The 26,531-nt window shown below is 43.1% G+C and overlaps 1 protein-coding gene across 2 annotated transcripts in view; it reads left to right on the top strand.

The window, feature by feature from the left end:
• Positions 1 to 26,531, top strand: part of Rsu1 (Ras suppressor protein 1) — a 177,293-nt gene that overhangs the window by 26,810 nt on the left and 123,952 nt on the right. The window contains exons 3-7 of one of the 2 annotated variants that reach the window (XM_005354629.3): positions 1,032 to 1,082; positions 18,375 to 18,495; positions 23,591 to 23,709; positions 25,478 to 25,560; positions 25,833 to 25,947. In XM_005354629.3, the coding sequence (XP_005354686.1) occupies positions 1,032 to 1,082; positions 18,375 to 18,495; positions 23,591 to 23,709; positions 25,478 to 25,560; positions 25,833 to 25,947 (489 nt within the window). The remainder of the gene's footprint in view (positions 1 to 1,031; positions 1,083 to 18,374; positions 18,496 to 23,590; positions 23,710 to 25,477; positions 25,561 to 25,832; positions 25,948 to 26,531) is intronic. The other variant, XM_026783146.1, reaches the window with a different exon arrangement.

Below are 26,531 nucleotides of genomic sequence, written 5' to 3'. Positions count from 1 at the left end.
TGCCGTGCACTGTGGATTCAAAGTTTTCTTGCAAACAAATGGGGTGTTTGTTGAATGGGAGCTGACATTACACTCGGCCATGATCTTGGTTTAGATGGTTATGTAGGACCTCCCCCTACCCTCATATTCCCTAAGTTTATGGGTTAGTGGCTTGGTCTCAGTGGACCAGACTAGGAAGGTTTGCTCTTGAATTGTATTTTGAATTCTTCTATAACTGATGGAATGATAACAGACATTAAAAATGTTATACTTAGGGGCAGTTCTTGCTGTCTCCAGAGCAAGCTGGCAATGGTTCTTTTCTTACCTCTTTAAACAAAAATTTCAACTTCATTAAAAGAATGTGCTTAGAGACAGAGTATTAGAAGAAAATATATATATATATATGTATATATATTATATATATGTGTGTGTGTATGTATGTATATGCACCCTGTAGAGTTTGGGAACCCAGTGGACCATGGCAAGTTCCTTGGGGACACAGATAGAGCCTCTGTCATTAGGCTGGAAACTGGCAAACAGTACACATTCCAAGTCAGTACTTTCACTTATCAACTAAATTATGTTTAGAGGACGTCAGAGAGGTTTATCTCTGATCCTGCAGTTATCTGTAAAGGAATTCCAGTGTGGACAGTGGGGTGGAGCTGCGCTCCTTGTCTACTTACATCGGTTGGATATGAAGGTTTTCTTTGGTACTTTGTTTTGTTTCTCTGCAGTCTTGGACCTTTCTTCTGAGCTGCCCTGTATTGGAATGGATGGTCTGAGTTAGGCCAGCTGACCAGGTCTCCAAGTAAAGCTAAGCGGTCCTTGTAATGTTTCATCTGTAACAGGAATCTCATTAGCTCCAAAGTGCCGTGCTAATTGCACCATTTATTGTCTGGCTTCTTTGCCCGGTCTAGCACTGAGAAGACAGTTTGCATGGATCCTAGCTTGTATTCTGAGTGGCAGGCATCTTTGAAAATAGTTTTGCAGCCTATCTGGGAGAGAAGGGAGTGCAGCTGTAACATCCTGACTGTTTTGTTCTTTCTTTCCAGTCTCCTTGGCCCATATCACACAACTGGTGCTCAGTCATAACAAGCTAACAAGTAAGTGAAGCTTCTTTTTCATTACATGCCTTCCCGCCTATATTTTGCCACAGTGCTGCTGGTTCTGTTATTCTTTCCACTAAAGAAAGTAATGAGAAGTGATCACTTGGGACAAAATTAAAGTTTATTTAGGTGACAGTGAAGATGTGTATGTTCCCCTTCTCTCTCTCTGCATTCTGTGCTTGTCTCTACTTTGAGAATGCTTTCCTATTCTGAATTTGCTGGGGAATGGAAATGCCTGGCCAGTGGTTAACATTTCCTGAGGAAAGTATTGAGCTGGGTGTGGCTGTGCAGGAGGCTGAGGCAAGCAAGATGATGCCCAGGTGTTCAAGTCCTGGGCGCCCCTCCCACTCTCAACAACAAAACAAAGGTATGTTAGAATAAAAATTGTTTTCTCCTGTATTTCTTCCTACAGTGGGGAAGATTTCATTGTTGGATATGCTTTTTGTCCCTGCTTTATAAATGGACAAAAGCTCACAAAATTGTCTACATTGAATACATTTCTCTCTCTCTCTTTTTTTTTTTTTGAGGCTGGTTCCGGGCCCCTCCTGTGGGATTCTCGCAGGCATCCATGGTGTTTTGAAGTGCTTCACATGCAGCAGAATTAATACCTGTTTCAAAAGGAATATCAGAAGTGAACGATGGTCCAGTTCCCTCTTGGCGTTAAGGCTTTAAAGACTTTAATGGCCGGGGCCCACTCTCCTTCCTCCTTCCTAATTGACTGTCACATCTTCCCACTCGCCAGATTTCCTGCAGACTTGAATGATTTTCTAGTCATGTGGCAAGCATTTGTTAGGGGGCTTTCCGAGTCCGATGGCGTTGAGCGGAATGTCACGTTGAGGGATTTGTGTTGTGAATTTATGTGTGCGTGTGCATTATACATAGCCGGAGGCAATGTCAGCGAGCTGTTGATTATTGAGGATTAAGAGTGGCAGTAAAGGAGAGCCCCTCATGTGCTAGAAACGAGCCGATTAGCTCATTTTTAGGCAGAATGCATGTTTGTAAGGAAAGGCGGAGTGGCACCCCTGTTGTGTTTAAGTAGCAGTCTCCATGTCCCACGTAACCTTTGTTGTTACAGGTAATGTGCTGGTTGTGCTGTTTTTATAGCTCCGGTCTTGCTGTACTTGGTGACCACAATTCCAGTTCAGAGGAGCTTTGCAGTTTGTTTTGAAAAGTGCCCCATGCATGATCTCAGAATTCCCTGGGACTTCCCGGTAGGAATTCTCTGAACTCCGAGTTTGTAGTTTATAAAAGTGTTAGCTGATCAGTAGGTCTAAGGTTTGTTCGCTTAGATTTGCGCAAGACAGTCGGATGCGTTGCATCCCTATAGATCATTCGTCAATCTAGCTTTTTAAGAAAGCATCCCAATAGCTGTTTTTTGTTTCACTTTGCACACCTGCAGACCGGAGCTGTAGGAATCAACGGGTCAATCTGTCTCTTTCTCCATCAGATACTTTAGAGAGGTGTAAATGTGGTAAACTGTAATAGATTGACCATGAAAGAATCCAAACTTGGTCTTCTTTCCCCATTTGCTTCTTCTCCCTCCATGTGAGACGCTCCTGACCTAATCCAGTAAGCGTTAATTAATCGTCGTGGTAGACTCTGTTTCAAGCCATCCTGTAGTGTCAGTGACACCCGATCTGTTCTACTAAGGTCAAATTAGCATCTTTTACTATTTTTCTGGCATTTAAATGAATGACTTCGCTGTGGTTTTTCAAGTGTTTATAGTAAATATGTCCATTTGATGGAAATATAAATATGCATTAAACGTTCACGGCTGAACCCACCCTCCTGTCACTTTCTATTCTAATCAGTGTCTTTCACTTCCTATTGTTCTTTAATAGGGGCTGCCTGACAAGGCTACATTAAAACCACTGGGACTCAAAATACAAACCCCTCAGTACTGCTTACTTTTGTCTCGCTAAAATATTTGTGTTTTTCTCTCACTGTGCCAATTACACTGCTCTCTGACATTTCTGCTCGCCTGCCTGCGGAAGGAATGACTAGCTTATCCAGACTGGGACCTTGTCTGACGACACCATTGCTTCTGAGTTAACATCTGCAGAGACGTCTGATCACTGTGGCGCTGGGTTGACAGCCCTTTTCCTGTTGGGGTTTTGACCTTGATAGATCCATGTAGGGCGATACAGTACCAGTGAGGTTATCAATACCGTAAGGAGGCCTTTATCATTCCTGAGGTTGTCCGATATTTTTGTGTGCAGAATGTGTGTTTAAGCACATCATGTGTTCACGTGTGTGGGTACCTGAACACATAGACACTGGAGCTTGAAGCCAAGTATCTTCCTTTGTTTTCTATTTACTTCTTGCACTGAGTGTGGGGCTCATCTTTTTGCCTAGGCTGGGAGCCACCTGTTTCCACCTCTCCCACCTGCTGGGATTACAGCTGCACCAACCTCCATGCTGTTTTATTTGGGTGCTCAGGATGTAGTCTTGGGTCCCCGAGCTTATAAAGCTGCCCTGTACTCACCCAGCCCTAGAATTGTATTTGACAATTTTATTTTTTATTTTACCTGAACTCATTCTTTATGTAGATCTGAATCTGACTTCTTTCTAAAGAGCCGTTATTCATTCATTTACTTATTTACGATGCCGGGGATGAAACCCAGAGCTTTGTGTATACGAGGCAAGCATACTGCCAGTCCAGAGATTCTTGAAGCCTTGTCTAACTAAGAAACAACAAAAATGAAAAATCCAAGGCCCAAGGTATAACCGTTGGAGCTTCATTAAAGTTGGGTGACTGGGGCAGTGCTGATGGATTCTGATAAAGTCACTTAGGGAACTAATGTCAGCAGTAACTTTCCCAGACCTGCTTGCCTTTGTGGGAGGCCTAGCCAAGGATCTGCCTGCTGGGGACGAACGAATCCAGTAAGAAGAGACAAGTGTTTATCACAGTTGTCTGTCCCTACCACCTTTGCCATGACCTGTGCAAAGTCATCCTGTGTGATCTTCTCCAGCTGGCTTCTTAATTTGGTCCTAAACGTTTTGGAGATGTTAATTAGCATCATTGCAAAGAATTTCTGTGGGAGACAATCATTTTAAGTCTTGTCCACTAGAGGTCACTGTTGAGACACACATTTGACTCTGGTACCTCCCCCCCCCCCAGGTCTGCTACCTAAGATTGAAAAACAAGTTCCTGTTGTCAAAAGAAATGTTTTTGGCAGCTCTCTGGCTTGGCTTTGTACCACAGGGCATGTTGCTGTTGCCATTTACATCGTGAAGTTTTGTTACATTTACAATAGCTCTTTATCAAAGGAGCTATTTGGTTTTTATGTTTGGCTGTTAAAACTGAAATATGTATTCAGTTCCACACACCACTGTTTTTCACTGTTTATTATTGCTGCTTTCTTAAGTGAGGAACAGTTCTTTTCCCAGTAGGTCTAAGTAGAAGGAAATGTGTTCCTTGCTACACTGTTTCGTATTGGGTGTCACTGAGATTTTCTATAGCAGGATGTTCAGCATACACATGCCTATGACCAGATGTTAATTTACAAATAAAACAAATGGGAAATATTCATCTTGCTCACATTCATACTGATTTTTGCACTAATTAATAATGCTGTTTAGGGACAGATGCTAGGAGTTATCACATGGGTTTCCTTCAACCTGAGATGAAAGCCTCTAGACATGCATTTTCAACATGACACTTCTCTTGACTTTGGAAAGTGATCCTGTATGAACAAGCGTCTGTAGGTACTGTAAGCAGCTTAAATAAAACAACAGCATGTCTCATTGTACAGCCCCTACATGTTGTGCATGGAGCCATCATCAGTTTGAGCTGTGAACTCAGATCACATCTCTTATCTTTGCTACCAGTGAGCAGCCCTCTGTTTTGGACAACGTGCCCCAAGTGTGTGTCTCTGGATGAAATCGTGCAGTTGGCTGCTTTACTTTTAACTGTCACGTGGGACATCTCCTGAGGTATTGCCAGTTATGGCCGCAGTTTGGGATCTTAGCTGTGGGCTTTATCTTGTCATTTAATGTATTGGCAATGGCTTGTTAGGTAGTAAACCCAAGTATTATGGCCAGATATGACTTTTGAAAAGGTGATTTCCCATTACTGAGAGCTCACATGTGAATCTGAAATCATAGTGAACAAGAAAATGCTAGGATATTTTCTTTAGTGATTTCATTTTTTTAAAAAACCAATGTTGATATTCTGAGTACATAGCAAGTTAGGCCATTGCTTGTAAATTTTATGTAGACCAGTAGAATATGTACCACCAGTATCATTGTAAATGAACTGAGCAGGCTAAGGAAGAACACACAGCCCTGGGAAAATATGCAGATCCAGATGTAAAGAAAAAAATGGTACCGGTTTTAAGGGTGGGATACATTGACGACCTTCCCCATAGCCATAATGGGTTGTTGGATGAGCGAGAAGAATTAACTGTCCCAATTCATAATAATGACCTTCACCACCCTCTCAAGACCTTGCTGCTCCTGGCTCTCTAGTTACTCCCTCTCTTATAGCTTATCTGTCATCCCGTATGCAAAAATTTCTGTTCCGGGCTTGGATGAAATTAAAGTATGAAGGGGGGTATGCAAAATAAATCTCCTGCGCCATGAATTTATCTTGTGACAATATCAAAACAACTTGCTGTTTGCATTTTAACAGAGCACAAATGTATTTATAACACAGAGGCTTTGATCAATAGCTTATTTTTTTAATTAGTGCACATTTATCAGTTTGTTATTGTGCCATCGTTTGAAAGATTGGAGTTGGAAAAGTGTGCACATAGTATTTTTGAACCCGACAGCTATTAATTAAACAATATCTCTCTGCTGGTCCCGGTCGTCAGGTTACCTTGAAAAATTGCCTGCAGTTGGCTGTGTGCTGTTATTTTTGGCATCAGTAAGCAGGCATGTGATATCATCACGTGTGAGAGAGTGGTCCAGCCCCGGGTCAGAGCTCAGGCAGTGAACGCAGTGAATGAAGATTGTTCGTGGCATCCCTTGGGTGATGGACGCTGTTCCTTTGGTCCGTTTGCTCCTAGCTCCTGTGACACCTCACCCTTGGCTGATGGGCCATGTTCCTTTTGGTCCCCTGGCTGCTAGTTCCACCCCTCAAAAGTACCTAATTTAGTATTCTTTTTCTTGGGACTTGGTTCCATGATAAAAGGAAGCCACCTAAAATATAGCATATTAATTCTCCAATGGTATCGTTTCAAATGGGAGGACATCAATCATAACAGCTTGAGAATGGTGACAGGCTGTGAAAGTATAAGATGGGGTAGAGGAGCCTGTTATCCTCCAAATAACCAGCCCATCCTACGGGTTGATATTGAGCAGTTTTTCTTTCTATTTACAGTTAAATGTCTGTCGAGCAGAAATGGCTTAATAACAAAATAGTATCTGCATATAGTGTTGTCCAATGTCCTAGACCATGAGCCAGCTAAGGTTAAGTCAAGGACAACAAGCACACACACACGAGATGGGGGGGGACATAAAAAGTGAATGAATATATCCTAGAATGTGCAATATATAGGCATGAGCATCTTAAAAAGGATTTCTTAACTTCTTAAATCATTGAGTTATTATTATTACCCTTATTATTTAAAAATCAAAGGAAAACTGATCATAATCCCTGAAGATGTGCCCGTGGAACTATGATTTTACTGGCCTTGGGTCCTGCTCTGCCCAGACATGAGTTCTTTAAGCCGATGCATCTCAGATTCGGAAACCCTGGGCTGGAGGAAACACAGGACAGGAAAAACTGATGCTGTTTCTTGAAGAAAGTTCCCCAGAACTTTAAAAAGATGATTTTCATACAGAATGAGAAACTCAAATAAAAAGTGTTCATTTCTACCACCTAATTTATCAGCTTAAATTTACATTTCAAAATAAGGATTTCTAATCTTGTAGCCCCTGATCTTGAGTAAAATGTGGTTTTGTGTGTGTGTGTGTGTGTTTGTGTTTTTAAGTAATGAATTTCTTTAGAATGTTTTCTTTTTCTCTGTCACTTAGTCTATTAGGACACAATTGCCCATGTAATCATGGTTGGTAAACTTTTGAACTTATATTCAATCTGAACTGTCTTTCGTACAATTTTTATTTTCGGTATTATTTCTCCTCGCCTGTATGTTCTTTGTTCTACTCATTTTTAGCTCCGAAGCTCTGGCTTCTCTTTCTGAAACCTGCCATTGTTCAGACACGCAAGGGAAGTCCCGTCACTTCCATGAAGTCCTCTTCTCCCTCAGAATGGACCATGGCGGTGTGGCATGTGATAGAAAACACCCCACAGTCCATCGGGTCGAAGGGCAGCACCCCACATATGAAATTAGCTGAGAATTAAGTGAGACAAGAGATGCCATTCATGCAACCAAACTCTCCTTTAAGTGGAGGAGTTCGACTTAATGTGGTTAGATAATCGGAGTCAGAAGGGGCTGTAGCCGGGCGGTGGTGGCGCATGCCTGTAATCCCAGCACTCGGGAGGCAGAGGCAGGCGGATCTCTGTGAGCTCGAGGCCAGCCTGGTCTACAAAGGGAGTTCCAGGACAGGCTCCAAAGCTACAGAGAAACCCTGTCTTGAAAAACCAAAAAAAAAAAAAAAAAAAAAAAAAAAAAAAAAAAAAAAAGAAGGGCTGTGTCCTCCTGCAGCCCAAGTCTCTGCACCCCCATGTCCATGGCCGCTTCTGTATGTGAACTATGTATGCAGTTTAACTGTCCCAGGCAAGGGAAATCCAGTGCTTCTTGGACCAAGCATTTCTGCGGCTCTAGAGTTTTACTTGTTTCCGTTAGACAAGGGAGGATTGCCAAGGTTGGAGGGCAGGACTTACATCTTGAGGGAGGAGTTTGAAACCACTCAGTGGACTGTGTGCATCTTTCTATCTCTGGCCATCTTCCTCTACTTCCTCTTCCTTCCCTGCTGATGGAATTACACTTTTCCTCAGCTTCTAAACTTATGCTCTAATAGGAAGAGAAGCAACCCCATGTGGTCTCTTATGGAAGTAATTCTCAGTTGTAAGGGGAGACAGAAACTATTGGCAAAGCGTGCTCTGAGCATGTGTTGAAGGTTTGATTCAAGTACTGTGTGCCTTTTATTGTTAATAAGCATATATGAAAGCCGGGTGGTGGTGGTGCACGCCTTTAATCCCAGCACTTGGGAGGCAGAGGCAGGCGGATCTTTGTGAGTTCGAGACCAGCCTGGTTCCAGGACAAGAGCTAGTTCCAGGACAGGCTCCAAAACCACAAAGAAACCCTGTCTCAAAAAACCAAAAATAATAATAATAATAATAATAATAATAATAATAATAAGCATATATGAGCCATCCATGTGTTCATATACTGTATATGTTATACTGTACTATACTGTACTCTATACATACTAAAGTGTGCACATCAAAGAAACTAAACAGCTTTTTTACACCTCACACTCGCTTTCTCTGTTAATGGAGGACCTTGTGTGCGTTTTGTTTGTTTGTTTGTTTCTCTTGATGTTTCTGAGCTTCTGGGGCATTTTTCATAGCAGGAGCGCTGTTCTTTTCTTCCTTTTCACTAGATGTCACTTCTTTCCCACGCCTCTGAGTGCCATTTTTTTTTCCCTCTTTTGAGTGCTAATTGTTCTACCCAACCCCCAAATGACAGCTGTCTGCTGATGTGTGACTGAATTAGTGAAGAACAGAATCAAGTGTAATTAGGAATATGTTTCCCAGCAGAACCCGGGGTTTGTAAGTCCTCTTGAAGACAGTACGGACTGTCCCTGCTTTCCTGTCTGCGAAGTTAGTGCAGGCGTTAGGCGCTGCTTGGAAGGGGAGCAGCCCATGCCTGTCGGCTCTTTGCGTGTCTCCTTTAGCTGTGCATGCACACTTTTTATAGCTCAGGGACCTATATTTTTGCACATTTGGTTTCATATTACACAATCCACCTTATTGCTTATTTATGCCATTTTCTCCTAATTTTTGTATGACTGATGGTTCGCATTGCTGCTGGTAGGAGAGGGACCATATTTGTGTGTCTGTGCAATGATTAACTCAGGGATATTTTTGTTTTGTTCTGGTTTGGTTTTTGGTTCATAACACTTCTTAAACTGCAGAATCCTAAAGAGGACCATGAAATGTGTTTGCCCCTGGGCACACATGCTCCGCAAATCCTTGTTGATTAACCACAGGTGGAATTATTGTAGTTACCTGTAAGTCTAATAATACTTGGGAAGCTGGTGGCCTTCATTAAGGTGGAGGCTTAGATACTTTGTGAATTTTTATTTTTACCTTGAGGGACATCTGGAACCTTTTAAATGAAAACTTGCTTCAGTGTTTCATAAACTTTATGTTTTTAAATAACCTGTAACTCCTGGAATTCACTGTTTTAATAGCTGCTTTGGAGGAAACCCCATAAAACCTCTGAAGCCCAACATGATTAGTGTACTTTTGAACTTCAAACTCGTACAGTAATATATAATTACTTCATTATCCACCTCGTGGTTCTGGACGGAAAGCAAAGGTAATTAATCACCATCAGTACAAATGATCTTTTTTATTTGCATATAAACTTCCAAGGAGCATAAGTTCTTGCATGTGAGAGCAAAGATTTCTTTTTTACATGGAATCGCTGAAATCGCATTGAAGGTTAGGATTCCTGCTTTGCTGTAGGAATTGGCAAACATGTACTGAGCCTAGACAGTGCTTCCCGTGGGACTAGGAGCTGTTTCCTAACTGGGATGGGTAAGGGTTAAAGGCCCGCTGGCTTTATTTTCTCCAGCCTTGCTCCAAGCCATATGCCCAACAGGTTCTGTGATCCTAGTTTCATTTAGGCCACAGGAGGACAGTGGCCATCCAGTGTCCTGATCCATGAAAAATCTGGTCGTAGATGTGCTGGCTTCTGCACATCTTCTGTCTTGGATGGTCGTATATGTTATGAGAAGCTTTGCTCATTTTCATGTACGTGTCCTTGGTAGCATTTCTTTACCTTTGATGTAGGAACAAGCTAGCTTAGTATTCTTCACCACCCATTCTTCTTTTCTGTTTAAAAGAAAGGCCATAAAAACCTAGAGTGTAGAAAATAAGACCATACCAGACGGTGGTGGTGCACAGCTTTAATCCCAACACGTGGGAGGTAGAAGCAGGTGGATCTCTGTGAGTTCGGGGCCAGCTTGGTCTATAAAGTGAGTTCCAGGACAGGCAAGGCTAATATACAAAGAACTCAAGAAACTGGTCATCAAAACAACAAATAATCCGATAAAAAAAAAATGGGTACAGACATAAACAGAGAACTCACAAAAGACAAATCTAAAATGGCTGAAAAACACTTAAGGAAAGGCTCAACATTGTTAGTCATTAGAGAAATGCAAATCAAAACAACTCTGAGATTCCATCCTACACCTGGAAGAATGGCCAAGATCAAAAGCATTGATGACAGTTTGTGCTGGAGAGGTTGTGGGGAAAAGGGAACACTCCTGCATTGCTGGGGGAATGCAAGCTGGTACAGCCGCTTTGGATATTAGTGTGGCAATTTCTCGGAAAATTAGAAACAGTCTATGTCAAGACCTAGCAATACCACTCTTGGGTATATACCCAAAGGATGCTCAATCATACCACAAGGACATGTGCTCAGCTGTGTTCATAGCAGCATTATTTGTAATAGCCAGAACCTGGAAACAGCCTAAACGCCCCTTGACTAAAGAATGGATAAAGAAAATGTGGTATATTTACACAATGGAGTACTACAAAGTGGAGAAAAAAAATAATGACCTGTAGAAATTTGCAAGCAAATGGATGAATCTAGAAAAAAACATATTGAGTGAGGTAACCCAGACCCAGAAAGAAAATATAATAAATGCTCACTCATAAGTGGCTTTTAGACATAAAGCAAAGAAAAACCAGCCTACAATTCACAACCCCAGAGAACCTAGGCAACTATGAGGACCCTAAGAGAGACATACATGAATCTAATCTACATGGGAAGTAGAAAAAGACAAGACCTCCTGAGTAAATTGGGAACATGGGGATCAGGGGAGAGGGGAGGAAAGGAGCGGAGTAGCTCAATAAAAACAATTTTAAAAACCCAACCTCTCCCCCACACAAAACAAATAAATAAAAAACAAGAGCACATAGTTTTGTTAGAGCAGTAGCCAAAATACTTATTTTGAAACTTTTATTGGTGTGTGTGTGTATGTGTGTATGTGTGCATTTCTGGGTACACCTGCCATGGTGTGCATGTGGAGATCAGAAGACAACAATGTGGAGTCACTTCTCTCCTTCTACCTTCATGTGGTCTTTGTGAGGATCAAACTCAGCCCACTGGGATTCCCTGTAAGCGCTTTACCCCCAAAGCGTCTTGCTGCCCCCTCTCCCCCCACACATATTTAACGCACTAGGCTTTTCGAAACAGTGATGTGTGTTGTAATTTATTTTGGCCCCCTCCCGTGTGATATTGTTGGGGCTAATGGATCTGGGTTAGGTGACGCCTTTGTGTCCCTGGAAATGGACAGGTGGCGACAGTGTTCTGCCTTATCCCTCGGCAGATGTGTGCGCTCCTGTGCCTGCTGCTCTCAGCCCTGTGCTGTGCTGCAGTCGCATGACCCTGTGAGGTGTGTGCTCTGGGTCTCCCTCTTCTCCTCCTCTGGGAATTTCCATTCCATCACTGGCTTCCCATAAAGGACGTTAAAACTGAGCCGTGAATCTGCTTCTTTGAAAATCGTCTGAGGGCTGGGTCCCCTGGGCTCTGCATCCCAGCCCAGCAATCACTGGAGCTTAAACAGCTTTTGGTGGTTCTGGAGAAGTCGTCACAATGTAGCTTTCACCACCCCACGTTTGGTGGTGGGGGCTGGGAGAAGGTCACTTCCGGATTCTATGCCTTCGCTTCTGATGGAAACCCACATGTTCTGCGCTGCTCCTGGCTTCCTGGCAGCGTGGGTGTTAACATGGTGCACGGTCTATTAGCTGCCCTTCTGGAGCTGTAGGAGAACCACTGTCGGCGCTAACCATATGGCGCCAAAGACCAATACGTGGCTTCCCGACCCCTCCGTGGGCTGCTCCCAGGCAGGGCTCCCATCCTTATGCTTTGCATGATGCCTGCTGTTCCCAGAGCCTGTCATTCTTCACAGTTTTGTTTCTTAGCCTTAGGGGGCAAAATGCTTTTTGCTCAAAAAACCCATGGAATGACTGAACCCACCCAAGGCAGTCTGTGTGATGTGTCTTCATCTCTCCAGCATGCCCTGGTGTGGCACTCCAGCACCTAAACCGTCTCTACAGGACCGCACTTGCTCATGATGAGTTTGGTCCTGGGTGACTGAATTCAGTGACTTGAGGATTTCCACCTTTGTGTGTCGTTTATCTTACCCACCACGGTTCTCAGCAGGGGAATCGCAGTTGGAGAATCTGGTGTTGACTAGTAATGCAGTATGGTAGCGTCTAGGTTGGGTGGATTCGTCTCAAAGTACTTTTTCTTTTTTCTTCCTTTTCCTGCTTTTCATCAGTTCCCCAGGCTCTCTCTTGTTTGGGTAAAATTACTCATATGACTATCACTGTAATTGTGTGGAGTAATGGGTAGACATTGAAGAAGTGATCATAATAGGACCAATAGACTGACAGATCTCCAAACTAGAAAAGGCTATCTACCAACAGCAGCTAATAGACCATGCACCATGTCAACACCCGCTGTTAACACCAACAGCAGCCTTGGCATCCTTTAGAGCTGATGGGAAATGCAGGTTCCCAGGTCCATCGCCATGCCACTGAGATGAAAATCTAGGCCACCCCATCTGTAAATCTTTCGATGCTCAAGATTTATGCTCCGTGTCTTACGATGCAGTCCTAGAGCAGTACTGCCCAACAGAACATTCTGCAGAGGTGGAAATGAAGAGTCTAGAGACTGTGAGCCGCATGGGATTGCTCAGCCCTTCCCAATATGAAAGTGCAGTGGAGACCACTGAAAGATGAAATGTTTCTTTTCCTGTGTGGTTTCACTGGTTTCCAGTTTCCCTAGCTGGGAAGGCACGGTCGAGTAACTCAGTTCATGGTGACAGGAGCTTGTGGCATAGCCTTATGTGGCTCTGCTGTGGACCAGGAGGTAGAGAGAGTGGGATTTGAACCAGGGGCTGGACTGTCCTCTTCAAGACCTGCCCCTAGTGACTTACTAGGCACGAGGCCCCACCTCTTCAAGACTCCACAGCCTCCTCAAACAGTGCCACCAGCCAGGTAACAAGTGCTCAGAACATGAGCCTGTGAGGTCTTTTCAGTTCCTAATCATAGCAGTATTTTTTTTTCCACTTTGATTAATCTAGTTTTAAACATATATATAAATAGTGGTTACCTACTGACCAGCTTGGCTCTAGAGAAATTTTGTTACTGTGTTCATAAACTCTTAAAATGCTTAAAGATAACTTATCAGTCACAGAATTACTAATTTTACACCACAGAACAGAATTCTCCAAGAGTAGAGCTCTGTTGCTGTGACCTCGTTTGTCTTACTCCTCTCTTGCTGGGGGTGCTCTGCTGCTCGCCAGCTCGGTGCAGAAAACCCTTCTCAAGAGTCCCTTATTGGCCATGTAGCTTGTGCTGGTTGTAAATATAAAATGATGAGGGGCTAGAGAGATGGCCTCCTAGTTAAGGACACTGGCTGCTCTCGCAGAGGACCTAGGTTTGATTCTCAGTACCCACATGGCAGCTCCCAGCCATCTGTTTCTCCAATTCAAGTTGATCTGATGCCCTGCTCTGGTCTCCTCAGGCTTCAGGCATGCACGTGGTACATAGACATACATGCAGACAAAATATCACATGTACATAAATTTTAAAAATGTGTATAGCATGGCGGCAATGTCCTTTTAGATGTCACACTCTTCCTCGGGAATACCCATGATCTGTAGGATGAGATGGAGAGAGGGAGGTGCACTATGAGGCTTCTTGCTCTACAGTGGCCTAAGGGGAACTCTAAGCGGGACCCACTTTGTCGATGCGTGACACCGTGCTGGCTCTGATGAAGCCCCCTCAAAGACAAGCTAATGAGGCCTTTAAGTCTGTTTGTTTATTTGTTTTTTTTTTTGTGTGTGGAACCTTCCAGATACTTTGGAGACTATTTCCTGAATTGCTGACTCTGAGCCAGAATATAAAGTAGACAAACCTCTAAGACAACATTCATAATTTTTGCTTGGTTTGGTTTTATTTTCATTAAGTAAAAACTTGAAGGAAGAAATAGGGCCGTGCTGGGTTGGTTTGTCCAAAATTGTTAGAAACCCCAGAATGTACTCAGCAAACAGGCCCTGGGCTTAACATGTGGGCTAAAAAGGAGCCCCGGAAGTGGTGTGGTCTTCCCATTGACACAGAGTGTGACCTTGGGAGCCTGGGAGCAGCAGAGAACAGTTGTGGCCTTCCTCCCAAATTTAGCAGCCGAACTCTCAAAATTAGAGGAACTGTCACTGACAAGACAGAGAATGCTCCTAAGTCCTTTGTGACAAGCACAGTTCTGCGTGACTGCACATCCTAATTGGGGACCCCAGAGTTGCATGATTTGAATCTATTATCATTGATTTTCACAATCCTTCTCTTCTTAGACTCATAAAATGTTAAAAGCAGGTAGAAGAGGATTTAAAATGACCACAGTTCGCTTTCTCATTCTACTCTGGAGGAAAAGGAGACACCCAGAAAGGACAAGGCAGAGTCAGGAGGGTCTGAGTCAGCCTGTGATGTCTGACCAGATACCTAGTACTTCTCTGCTGCTTCTGGGCACACAATTCTGCATCGTCGAGGGACCCGATGCTCCCAGAGCATGCACTGTGCAGGCAGATGGACAGGGTTTCCGAGTGGTAATAAGAGACATTGATGCACACTGTCTACTTATATTCTCTTAAAAAATTTCTTTTGAAGTTGTATTTATTTGTTGTTTTGTGTGTCTGTGTGATGTGTATCTGTGCATGCTGTGGTGTATATGTAGGGGTCAGAGGTCAGAGGGCAACCTCTACAGTCACTCCTTATATCACATGGATTCCCTGGAGCTCAGTGGCATAATCAGTCAGCCTGTGGTACTTATATGACATCATGTGGCTCCCCAAGGATTAAATACAAGTTATCTGCCTTGGAAGTATCTTTAACTGCTGAGCCATCTCACCAGCCCCCTTAATTATGTTTTCAAGTGCTTCTTTTTGCTAACATGTCCCACGGATGCCATGGAATACCCCAGGAGAGGCTTTTGCCTGGCGAGATTTTTCAGCCACCTTACCCTAACTGTTGGGATCGTCTGTGCTGTGTATACACATGATTTATTCACCACAGCTTTCTATTGCTAACCTTTTATGGCGGTCATGGTTTTGTGAGGATAAGTGGGCTTTCCAGACACTGCCTGTTTCCATGGTAGACTATGACAACAACCCTTCTTTTGTAACTTTCTTTCTCTAACTAGCACAGCAAATCTTTTACTTTACCTGCAAAGCATCACTACCCTAGATGTCAGGAGTATAGCACCCTGCACATGCTTAGCAGTCTCTGAATTTTGGTTGGATGAATGGTCTTCTGTCCCAATAAATCGGAATGTTATTCTATTTTTACCAGGGCTGATGAAAAATTCTGTAGTTTACAGGGAAATAATAGCTATGCATTTGGTTCTTCCCTTCCCTTGTGAATGGAGTCTCAACACAACACATTCAAATGCACACCAAAAGGCTGAGAGAGGTTTGGTAAATTGAATGCAGGGTTATTGTTTGTGTCCACTAAACAAAGTCCTAAATCACATTTAACATAATTGGTGGTTTTAAATTGGACCACTTTAGCAAGGAGAGTGAAATAATCTCTCATCCTGTCAAAGAGGCGATACCTTTAGACCAGCCTTTAATTGCATTGGCAGAGTAGGTTTGGGGAGGCGGCAGTAATTCTGGCCACATTATTCTTGGTTTGTGGCTAAATTGAGATCATCATTTTCTCTTGGTTTCAGTAACTTTCTTTATTGCTCTTCAAGCTAATCAGATCACTGTAGTGAGAGGAGGCTTCACTGTTCGCTCCAGGGTGGACAGAGAAGAGGGTTAGGTCTCTGGTAGCTGCCCTTCACTTTGGTCCGTGGAGAGAACACATACCCTTAGGGTAAAGTTTGATGCTTATATAAAGTGAACATCACTTATTTACATGAAAGAATACACACCTAAAATATGGTTTTACCATCATTTTGTTAGGCTCTTAGTTATTTGTTTGAGTATCCACAAGTCATTCTGAAATTCTTCCCAGCTGTCTAGACTATTCCATAAAATGCTGGTGCTTTTGTCTCCATCCATTTGGGGAGCTAATGCAAGGCCCCGTGGGACCACTGCCACCTGCCTGTGGCTGGAGTGTACCCCAATCTTTGTCTTTCATGTCCCTCCTTCCAGTGGAAGCATTTCCTTTCCATCGTCCCAAGTATTTCCTCTCTTAAGGAAATCAGGCCATAGATAGATTTGGCTGGAGAGATGGCTCAGTGTTAGAGGCTAGGCTCACAATCAAAATCAAAAGAAATCAGGCCACCGATACCTGTGGTCTTTCTCAGTGTTGAAAAGAGTGACTCAGAGCGAATACCAACAGTATCACCCTTTACTTTGTCTTGCCTGGGAGCTGCCAAGTGCTGTTCTTGGAATGGCTGTTTGGATCCATCTCTCAGATGTTTGGAATTTTCATACATCTGTGCAAAAGTCCTAAGCACAAGCACTCCTGGTTCTGAGTTTAGACTTAACTCAGAGTCAGGAAGGCTGGCCAGCAAAGCGACTTTCCCAGCTGTCAGTGGCGGGGAGAAGAGAGCTGAGCTGCTGGGAAGGGAAGTGAGTGCTCCAATATGAGACATGGCCCGCTTGCTCTTGCTGCATCCAAGGCCACATTGGTGTTTTGAGTGGTCTGGAAAGTTTGGAAAGTATAGTTTCCGTGAACTACGGATAAGCTGCATGTGTTTGCTTACAGAAAATTAGATAGCAATTAGGATAGATGAGTGGCAATATGTTGAACTCCCCAACCCCCCCCCCCCCACACACACACTTTGCTACCATTTTGAAGTGGAACATTTGTCTCTCAGTGTCACTGGGGAGTGGTTATAAGAGCCCTGGTTAACAAAATCCAGGGATTCTGGGGTCCCTTAGGTAAAAAGGCACAGTATACGCACATAACCAGGCACATTCTCCATGCACTTTCAATCATTTTAGATTACGATGGTATCTCAGGAGATACAAGTGCTTGTTAAACTGCATGTTTAGGAAGTAATAACAAGAAAAGCCTGCTCTATAAAGTCAGGATGGATGCAGTATTTTCTCCAAGTATTGTTGATATTCGGTTGATTGACTCCTGGATGTGGTTTAATAAGAAGTAAACCCAGCCTACCTGTGAGCTAGTTGCTTACCTTGGAGCACCATGACACTTCCATTTGAAAGCAAAAGGTGCTGCTGGTATTTGTGCACTCAGGGTTCCTCAAAGTAGCAGATACTAACGGCTGCCAAGACTTTTGAGACTTTTTATTTGACTTCAGTCGTGGACTGTAAGTAAGGAGATCCTGTGCAGTTCCCAGGTAGTTCTCTTCACCTGTGACCCGTACACTACTGTCCACAGCATGCTACTGAGTTGGCTCTCTGCATTTCAACGTAAGAATGTATTGATTACCAGGCAGTAGTGGCACAAGCCTTTAATCCCAGCACTTGGGAGGCAGAAGCAGGCAAATCTCTAAGTTCGAGGCCAGCTGCTGGTGGTATGGTCTACGAATTCCAGGACAGCCAGGGCTGTTACATAGAGAAACCTGTCTCAAACCCCACCTACCCCCAAAAAGAATGTATTGATCGGTTATTAATATGACGTGTGTGTATGTATGTATGTATGTATGTATGTATGTATGTTTTGATTAAAGTACATTACTCCAAAGGACAAACTTAGGAAGGAAGAACATTGAACATTGTACTATTCTACTATTTCAGGTTGAGGTTAAACTGTGATTGAGGTCAATGTTAACAAGGACAGCTTCTCAGATACAGTATCATTTACGAAGCTTGGATGTAGCCTCATTCACTGCAGTTGGCTGTCTAGTGCTGGAGGCTCAAGGCAACCACAAGGAAGAGAATAACTGCAAGTGTTGGACTTACGGCAAGGACATGTGTGCGGTGTACTGTTCCCCGAGAGGCTGCTGCCACCCTCCGTACACCCGAGGTTTTATCTGATCACATAAAAGAAACACTTCAGTTTCTTCCACGTCGTCATTACCCACGAAAATAAGTAACCTTACAAAATGTAAATGAGACCTGTGCGTGGACAACCCTGGAGTCTGACCTCTCTTGCGTTCGCAGGGAGAATGCATAGCTAGCATCCTTTACACCTCGAATTCACACGTGGCCTCTCCATTCCCATAGCTGTGCCCCCAAATGTAGCAGAGCTGAAGAACTTGGAGGTGCTTAACTTCTTCAACAACCAGATCGAGGAACTGCCCACCCAGATCAGCAGCCTTCAGAAGCTGAAGCACCTGAACCTGGGGTGAGTACTGGACGAGCTTGCAGAAGGGACGCCGGCAGAGAGGTAAAGGGAATCAGGGTGTGGGCAAGCGAGTGACAGCATTTACATGGTTATCCCGTGGGAGAAGTGAGTTTCTCATCGCTTTTTATGTTTCAGGCTTAAGAAAAGGCTGTTGTTTTAATATTTCCTTTCGCTGTCCTCCATTAGTACGTATCTAGTTGGGAGCTAATTGAGAAGCTGGGTGGTTGTTGGCACACAATAAGGAAGTTATTTTTCATGATGTTTTGTTTTCAGTAACATTTGATTTTCATTGTGCTGGCCAAGGAAGGACTGACTTGAACAGCATTAACTGTTCAGATTACCTGGGCTCCTGTTGGACTGTTCTCTGTGTATACATAAAAGTAGTTTGACAAACACATTCCATCTGTGCAGTGGCCCCTAGCACTGCACTGTGACTTCATGCCGTTTTCCTGTGTTGTGGGAGTAGGGAGCAGTCCTACATTTCACACCAAGGTAAAGAAAGGAGAGTGATTGAGCTGAGGTTGCAGAACCAAGCATCAGTGAACGGCAGTTGTTCCTTGCCTCTGTGTAGCGCTGGCCTGTTAGTTCTTGTGCCAGCACTTGACCCTGTCCAATTTGTGAGGTGGAGAGGGCGGGATTCAGCACTTTCCTGACACAAAGAGGCAACCAAGCTCCTTGCAAGGGGTTAAGCCATTTGTTCCTGATTACCCCTGGCTTCGGTGGTCAAGTGAGGTGGAGATCTCCATTGATTTGGGTCCATCAGACCTCATGGATGGCAAGTGGAACTCTGGCTTTTGAATTTCATCTCCACTTCCCTAGCTGGTGGCTGAGTGCTAGTCCATTCATGTGCCCATCTCTGCACAAGCCAATTTAGTCATAAAATTGTAGCCACTGGATGTTGCCGTCATGTTAGCGAGCTACACGGCAAGAGCAGTATCCTGCGTATTTATCAGTCTATAGGGAGCTTGGGAAATGGCTGCTGGTTCATTCTTCACATGAGGGGTTTGGTTAGCTAACTCTTGTTTTGAAGCTCCGTTTGGATAAGAGACCAGCTTTACAAGATCTGCGAGCATCTGCTTGCTAATGCGTGAGAGGAAGCAGAGTGAAAGAGAACAACCTCCCTTCAAATGACAGCTTTCCCTTGCTCGTGCTCACACTGGATCCCCACCCGTGAAACAGAACAGGAAGGATTATGCATTTAGTTCTTGAGTTTGAAGATTAATAATAAGTCCCGGCTCTGGGGAGATTGCTCAGTGGGTAAGAGTGCTTGGTTTGGAACCAGGAGGGCCTGAGTTCAAATCCTCAACACCCATGTAAAAACCAGGATTGGCCTTGAGTACTGGGGGTATTGAGAGAGGCACAGGTAGATCCTGGGAACCTGCTGGCTAGATAGCCTCGCCAAAATGGCAAGCATTAGGTTCAGTGGGAGAAGTAACTTACCTAAAAAATAAGGTATAAAGTGATTAAAGAAGACACACACTCTATGTCCTTCTCTGGCCTGCGCAGGCGCACATACAGGTAAGTACATGTACATAAATCACAAACATACAAAAAAAAATTAGTTGTATGGTAAATTAGTATGCAAAAATGCTAAAAATATGTATCTTTACTGTTAAGCTGCGCATTTGTAAAATTAAAAAAATACATATAAGATGTATGTATATGTAGTATATACATCTATTAGCATATTATAAGGATATTAATGCACAGTGCATATTTGAATAGCATGTAATTAGGAACATGCCCTAATTAATATATGTTAATCAGAGCACAGCACTAGTGATTGTTATCATCAATGTTTCACTAATTTGTTCATTTATTTCTTGACTATGTAAGTTGTTTATTCTATGTCAGTATTACTGATGGGGAGCAAGGATCAATATCTTGGTGTGGACCTTAAGATAGGGGCACGGCACACTGTCAGTGAACACAGTAGGGTCGTAGTTGTGCTGAGGCTGATGGAACTGTAATGGAATCAGAGACATGAGGGTTAGGGTTAGGCTGTAGATGGGGTTCTCAAGAGGCTTCACACAGGGTGAACGCTGGAACCCAAACCATGCTTGCGAGTGAGTTTCTGACCTAGACAACCAAGCAGGCATCTCAGGTTGAGAGAGCGACACATTTCAAAGCTCAGAGAACTGGAACTTCTTGGGTGTTTATTGACAGTTCACTGATGTAACTGGATGTAAAATGTGAGGCAGGTGGTGGTCACGTGAGATGCAAGACTAGCCAGACACTTGGGAATTGCTTGCCGATCACCTGACGGATGCTTGTTGAGTTCCAGGTGGCTACCAGGTGCCATGTTAGGTAATAGCAATCAATGCAGCCATCATGCAGCTCAATGGAGCCGTCATGTTGCCCTGATTTATATGATGGAGCTCTAGTTTCAGACTGTGTCTGCCTGACGATTAAAGAATTTGTCTTGCAGAGTAGTGGGTATGAAATGAGAGAAGTTTTGTCTGAAAGCTCAGCGTGGAGAGGGCTAATGGGAGTTGGGGTAGAGGCCAAGAGGCCAGTGGGGAACAGCGGGGAAGCCGCCTCTGTGGCTGAGATGATCCGGGTCAATGAAAGTGGAGGAGGGGCTGGAGGGGTTAATTTGAAAACTGTGTAGAAGAAAAATTGCCAAGACAGTTACTGATGGGAGGGATACAATCTAGATTTCTGTGTTGAGCTTGGAATTTGAGATGGAGACACATTTGGGAAAAGCATAATAAGCTCAGGCTTGGTTCAGTTGAGTTTGAGCAGAAGGGTCAACTTGATGAACATGCACCTTAGTTATTTTCTTGTCCTTTTGGAATTAGTTGTACTTTTGGCTCTAAGTTTATTGATTATGTAAAACTTCCAGTGTTTAATTCCATAGCTCCATAGAAGTTGGCATCGCAACAAAACTTTTAGTTCATTGGGAAAGGAATTAAGATGGGTTTCAACAAAGGAGTTTCTGTTCTTGAATGTCATAGAGACTTATACATGCACATTAAGGCCAGAGAAGGCAGAATCAAAAGGACTGCTTGGCACAAGCAGGTAGAATGCAAGTGTGCACTCGGAAGACCATAAGCACAAGGTTAGGTCACGCACATCCATAGTCCTGAAGATGCACTTAACCAAACAGATTTCGTGTTATGTAATATTTGCTGTTTGTTATGATGATTCCAAGACATGAAAGAACTTTAGGCCAGCTCACAAGAGAAAGTTTTGATCTGTTCTTAACTCTTAAAAGTACAGTGCATTGTGTATTTTACAAGAAATGAAAAGCCCTAGATGTTCGGAGTTTGCAGTTTAATAGGCTTTGGACAGACTTCACTGTAGAGGACCACAGTCAACTGTTCTGGACTGTCAGCCTAGTTTTTTGCTAGAATTCATCTTGTAAGCACTTGGCAGTTAGTGAACCAGATGAAAATCCTGACATAGATGTGTTTCACAGACTGTGACATCATAGGGACCCTAAAAAACCCTCTGTTCTAAGGTGAGTAGTCCAGCCTGGGACACCCTCTGCTTATTACTTGTAAATCCACTTTTCTCTTGGGTTCCCTTTTGCTTCCTCATTTCTCATGAAGTCTGGGTTGGTAGAGGTGGGCAACACTGTGTCTCTTATTAGAATGGTCAATGATTGGGTTTATTTCCAGTGTCACAGCCTTTCCTCCCTGTCAGCTTACACTGAAGTGTTTTTAAAGTGACTTTTAAGTATTCTCAAAGAGAGCTGCAATAAGAAAAATAAAAGATAATATCAAAATATTCTCTTTGATTTTATATATACATATACATATATATGTGTGTATGTATGTAGTAATAAAATGCTAGCCAAGCGCAATGCGGGGGCTGAAGGGTTTATTTGGCTGACAAATTATTTGGCATTAGGGGATGCCAAGGCAGGAACTGCGGCAGGAACTAGAGAGAACACCTGCTTACTAGCTTGTCGCGTCTGATTTCTTCAGCTGCCTTGCTTCTACAGCTCAGGCCCAGCTGCGTGAGGGATGGCACTACCCATAGTGTCTGGGCGTTCTCACACCAATGAGCCATGAGGAAAGCACCCCACAGACATGCCTGTAGGTCAGTCTGATAGAAGCAGTTCTTCAGTGAAGAGTCTCTTTGCTCAGGTGTGTCTAGTTGACAGCTAACCTTAGCCACCACACATATACACACGCAATACACACTTAGAAGTGTGGGTATATGTATCATAAGGTTTACCATCTTAACCTTTCTGTAGTGTGGCAGTCAAGAGTGCTGCTTCCACTCTGCTAAGACACATGAATTCTCTTGTCTTACAAACCTGAAACAACCAGTTTCCCTCCCTCTGCCCCAGGCCCTGGCAACCAGCATTCTAACTGGAGATAATTGTGATCATTGGTTTATAGTTAGAGAACAGGAATGTGATGTCCCTTCCCGTTACAATGAATGGATGAAATAAAGCAAATACCAGGAATACATGTTTTGAATTCTTGTTTGCTCATGCTTAAGGAAGTTTCTCATCAGACAGACAGGTATTTTGTGTATTTGTATATAGAGTGGTGTTCGAGTTTTTTTATTGGAGGAAGTGATAACTAAAAATTTTCATTTTGTGAACATGGGTTGTCTGAGTAAAATGCTTAGATTGAGGTTAGTATGCATTATCTCATCGGAGAGGTAAAATATGAAAGTCAGCAGGATAAAGTGATTTTCACCAGAGGCAGGTGGCAGGGATGAAGAAGTAAGAAGATGCTAAAAGATTAGGAATTTCAGGCATAAGTTCAAGAGGTTATTATATACCACAGTAACTAGAGTCAACAGTGTCTACTGTATTTGAAAGCTGCTCAGATTTGTATGTATTTGTATTCCTGATATAGTCTCAGCACGATCAAAATGCTCATGGAATAAGGAATATGTTAAATAGCTTAACGTGATGATCCAGCATGTTGCATGTACCATTTGTGTGACTATTTCCTCTGGTCAATTAAATTACCTGCATAAGCTGAAAAGTCAATTGTATTTCCATAAATGCTGACTCATGTCAGGCGTTGGGGCTTTCATCCTGATGAGCTGGGTTTGTACCGTTTCTAGTGTTCTTGGTGAGTTTCTGCTTTGTGAGAGGTGACAAGTTCCTTCTGTTCCCAAACCACAGCATGAACAGACTGAACACACTGCCTCGAGGATTTGGCTCTCTCCCGGCTCTGGAGGTCCTGGACTTGACTTACAACAACCTGAATGAACATTCTCTCCCCGGAAACTTCTTCTACCTCAGTGAGAAACTTTTCATTCTGTAAATCTCTTTAACATAGTACTTTGGTTCTAAGAGTGCTGATTTCTTTGCCATTGCCAAAACTCTTAAGAGAAATCGTTAGAAATATATGTATTTATGTATTTCCATCACAGTCCTTTTGCATATTCCTTCATCGTTCAGCAGTATTTGTATTTGATGTATAAGTGGACTCAATAATGTCACATTAACTTTCCAAGAGAGATTTTGTTCCTCAGTGAGACCAAGTCTCACATCTAGCTAGGAATCTTGACTTTTTTAAGAGTGTGAAAGAAAATAAAGAAAAGGTTCTTTCCTGGTTACTATTAATTCTCTGCAATGCACTGCTCAAAGATACTCCAGGAAATTATTTATAAAAATATCCATTCATAAGCTGCTAACAGAATTGTTTAAATATCTAGCTCAGATTCTTACTTAAGTCTTTGAAGAGCTCTTCTTGCCATAGACTGACATTGTCTAGTATACAACCATTATGGAATTGTTTTACAGATGGTTACATGTTTATCTTTTCTTGCTATAGATACATAGACAAAGCAGGATGACTGACATCCCAGCAACTCATGAAATACTCAGGGAAGAGTTGTATGTGAAGTCAGTTTATCTGCACCTGTGACAGGGACTTCTGTGTTGTGTGGACAATCTGTTGGCCATGCTCTGTGTGTTTATTTCTATTACTAAGTTACTGCTGAGAAAGGACCTCACTATATAGCTTTGCGCGGCCTAGCCCTCGCTATGGCGACCAGGCAGGCTCCACACTGTGGTGAGTCCCCTTTCTTTAACCTCTTGTCACGATGCCCACACTAGAAAATCTGTCGCTTCTGAAGCAGCCTATAAAATTCCACTTTTTAACTTCCCTTTCACGCCATCTACCAGACATTCTGAAGCACATAAAACCAATTCTAAATTGTTTTCTTGGGCCACAGAGAAAATGATTTTTCTTATATGTGTTAACATACATTTCTGTCTGTTTTCCCATGTTGGAATGTAATTTGATAGCTGCTAAGCACATTTTTAAAGTACATCTAATTAAATTTGCTTTGTTGTTGGTAGCTATTTAAGATTTTAGCCCTCGGCGGCTGGGATCATGCCTTCATCTTATAATCTGTGCAAGTATTCTGCTTGCTTTAAGCTTTAATCTCTTAAATCCATGTCCTCATTTTAGCACCTTTGTCTTCATTCAGTTTCATCATTAGAGTGACAAAGAAAAGTGGCAGTAATTAGCCTGATTATGGAAACAAAAAAGTCACGACGATGGTGTCCATCACGGGAAAGCCCTTCATATACTTATTCTTAACATGGATCTATTTGTATAAGAAAGTCCCAATCTGACGTAGATCCGTTTTGATGGACGAGCCCCTTTGCTCTGGATTCTGATGTGGGTGGCCCTGTGGGACCACGTGGCCCTTCTTTCTTTGGAACTGCAAATGGTATAATAAATGTGAATCTAAAGTACTAGGGAAACATGGCTATCGTTTCTGAAAACATCGCAAGGTGCCAACCTCTTTGTCTAAAGCCCGGGGTTGTTAATTGTGTCAGTCCTCCTGGATACAGATGTTTTCCTGGATACACCGGCACCACAATCAACTGGTAAATCTAGGTTTGACCTGCTCGCTATTAGAGTGAGCCCTAGGTATGTCACAGGCTTTTCACCTCGCCAGGGTTATTAATCAAAGCTGACTCCCTTGCATTGATCAGACCCCAGATGGTTGGATTCCTTGCCACCCTGTTTATATATTGCTGTTTAATTTGCAGCCACCCTGCGTGCACTCTATCTAAGTGACAACGATTTTGAAATCCTGCCTCCAGATATTGGGAAGCTCACGAAGTTGCAGATAGTAAGTAATTTATCTAAATTCCTAGAAAATCAATTCACTTCTGCAGCCCTTGTAGGAGTAGAATCAAGTCAATTTGGGCAGGAGTAAGGTTTGTTTTGCAGGAATGAACCACTGCTCCTGCTTCTGTTTCTTGTTTAGCCTCAGACACTTTTAAATGAATTGGAAAGATTGAGCCTTGAAGGAAGAGAGGGCACTGGGTGAGGGCGTGAGTTTCTGTTGAGCACCTCTTTATGAAAAATTGTTTTGACAGCTCCCTGTTTTCGTATATTTAGCTCAGCCTCAGGGATAATGACCTGATCTCACTGCCTAAGGAAATCGGCGAGCTCACCCAGCTGAAGGAGCTCCACATCCAGGGGAACCGCCTGACTGTTCTGCCTCCAGAGCTAGGTAAGGATGCTTGTCAGAGTCTTCATGTTGGGTTTAGTTCATAATAACCCCAACTTTGCGACTGTGGCTGACCTTTCTCCTCCCCTTGACACTCACTCTCGACTCACTCAGGGACCCCATTCTGATCAAATCAGGGCCATTTGTCATTGGCCAGAGCCCAGGTATTATGAGTTGACTTTCTGTGATACAGCTGTAGAGGGCAGCATCTCAGAAATCGCTGAGGGACGGCCTGCAACCCGGTGGTGTAGTGGGAGGAGCTTGGGGTTAGCAGTAAGAGCTTCCTTTAGAATGCCTTGTGTGATAGCTGAGCAAGCTTTCTGGGTTCTCATTGGCTAGTAATGACTTGCCAAAGCAATATTCTTATTATCTCTTGCTCCCCCCCCCCCCCCGCAACTAAAATTTTTCACCAACTAGATAAAGCGTATTTATTCTGGCTACTTAAAAATGCCTTTTCCAGTGGTGGCTTTGGTTTGCCCTGATGCCATCTCCAGTGAGAATTGTTAAATGTTTTTTACTGGGAACTCTTTGGTCCTGTTACAGGTGGCTAAATTTCAGTTCTCTGTGTGGCCCCAGGTGGATGTCTC

Source organism: Microtus ochrogaster, chromosome 16 (assembly GCF_000317375.1).
Source record: "Microtus ochrogaster isolate Prairie Vole_2 chromosome 16, MicOch1.0, whole genome shotgun sequence".
Taxonomy (NCBI): domain Eukaryota; kingdom Metazoa; phylum Chordata; class Mammalia; order Rodentia; family Cricetidae; genus Microtus; species Microtus ochrogaster.
Note: the sequence above shows the minus strand (reverse complement) of the source record. Positions and strands in the feature narration are given on the sequence as shown.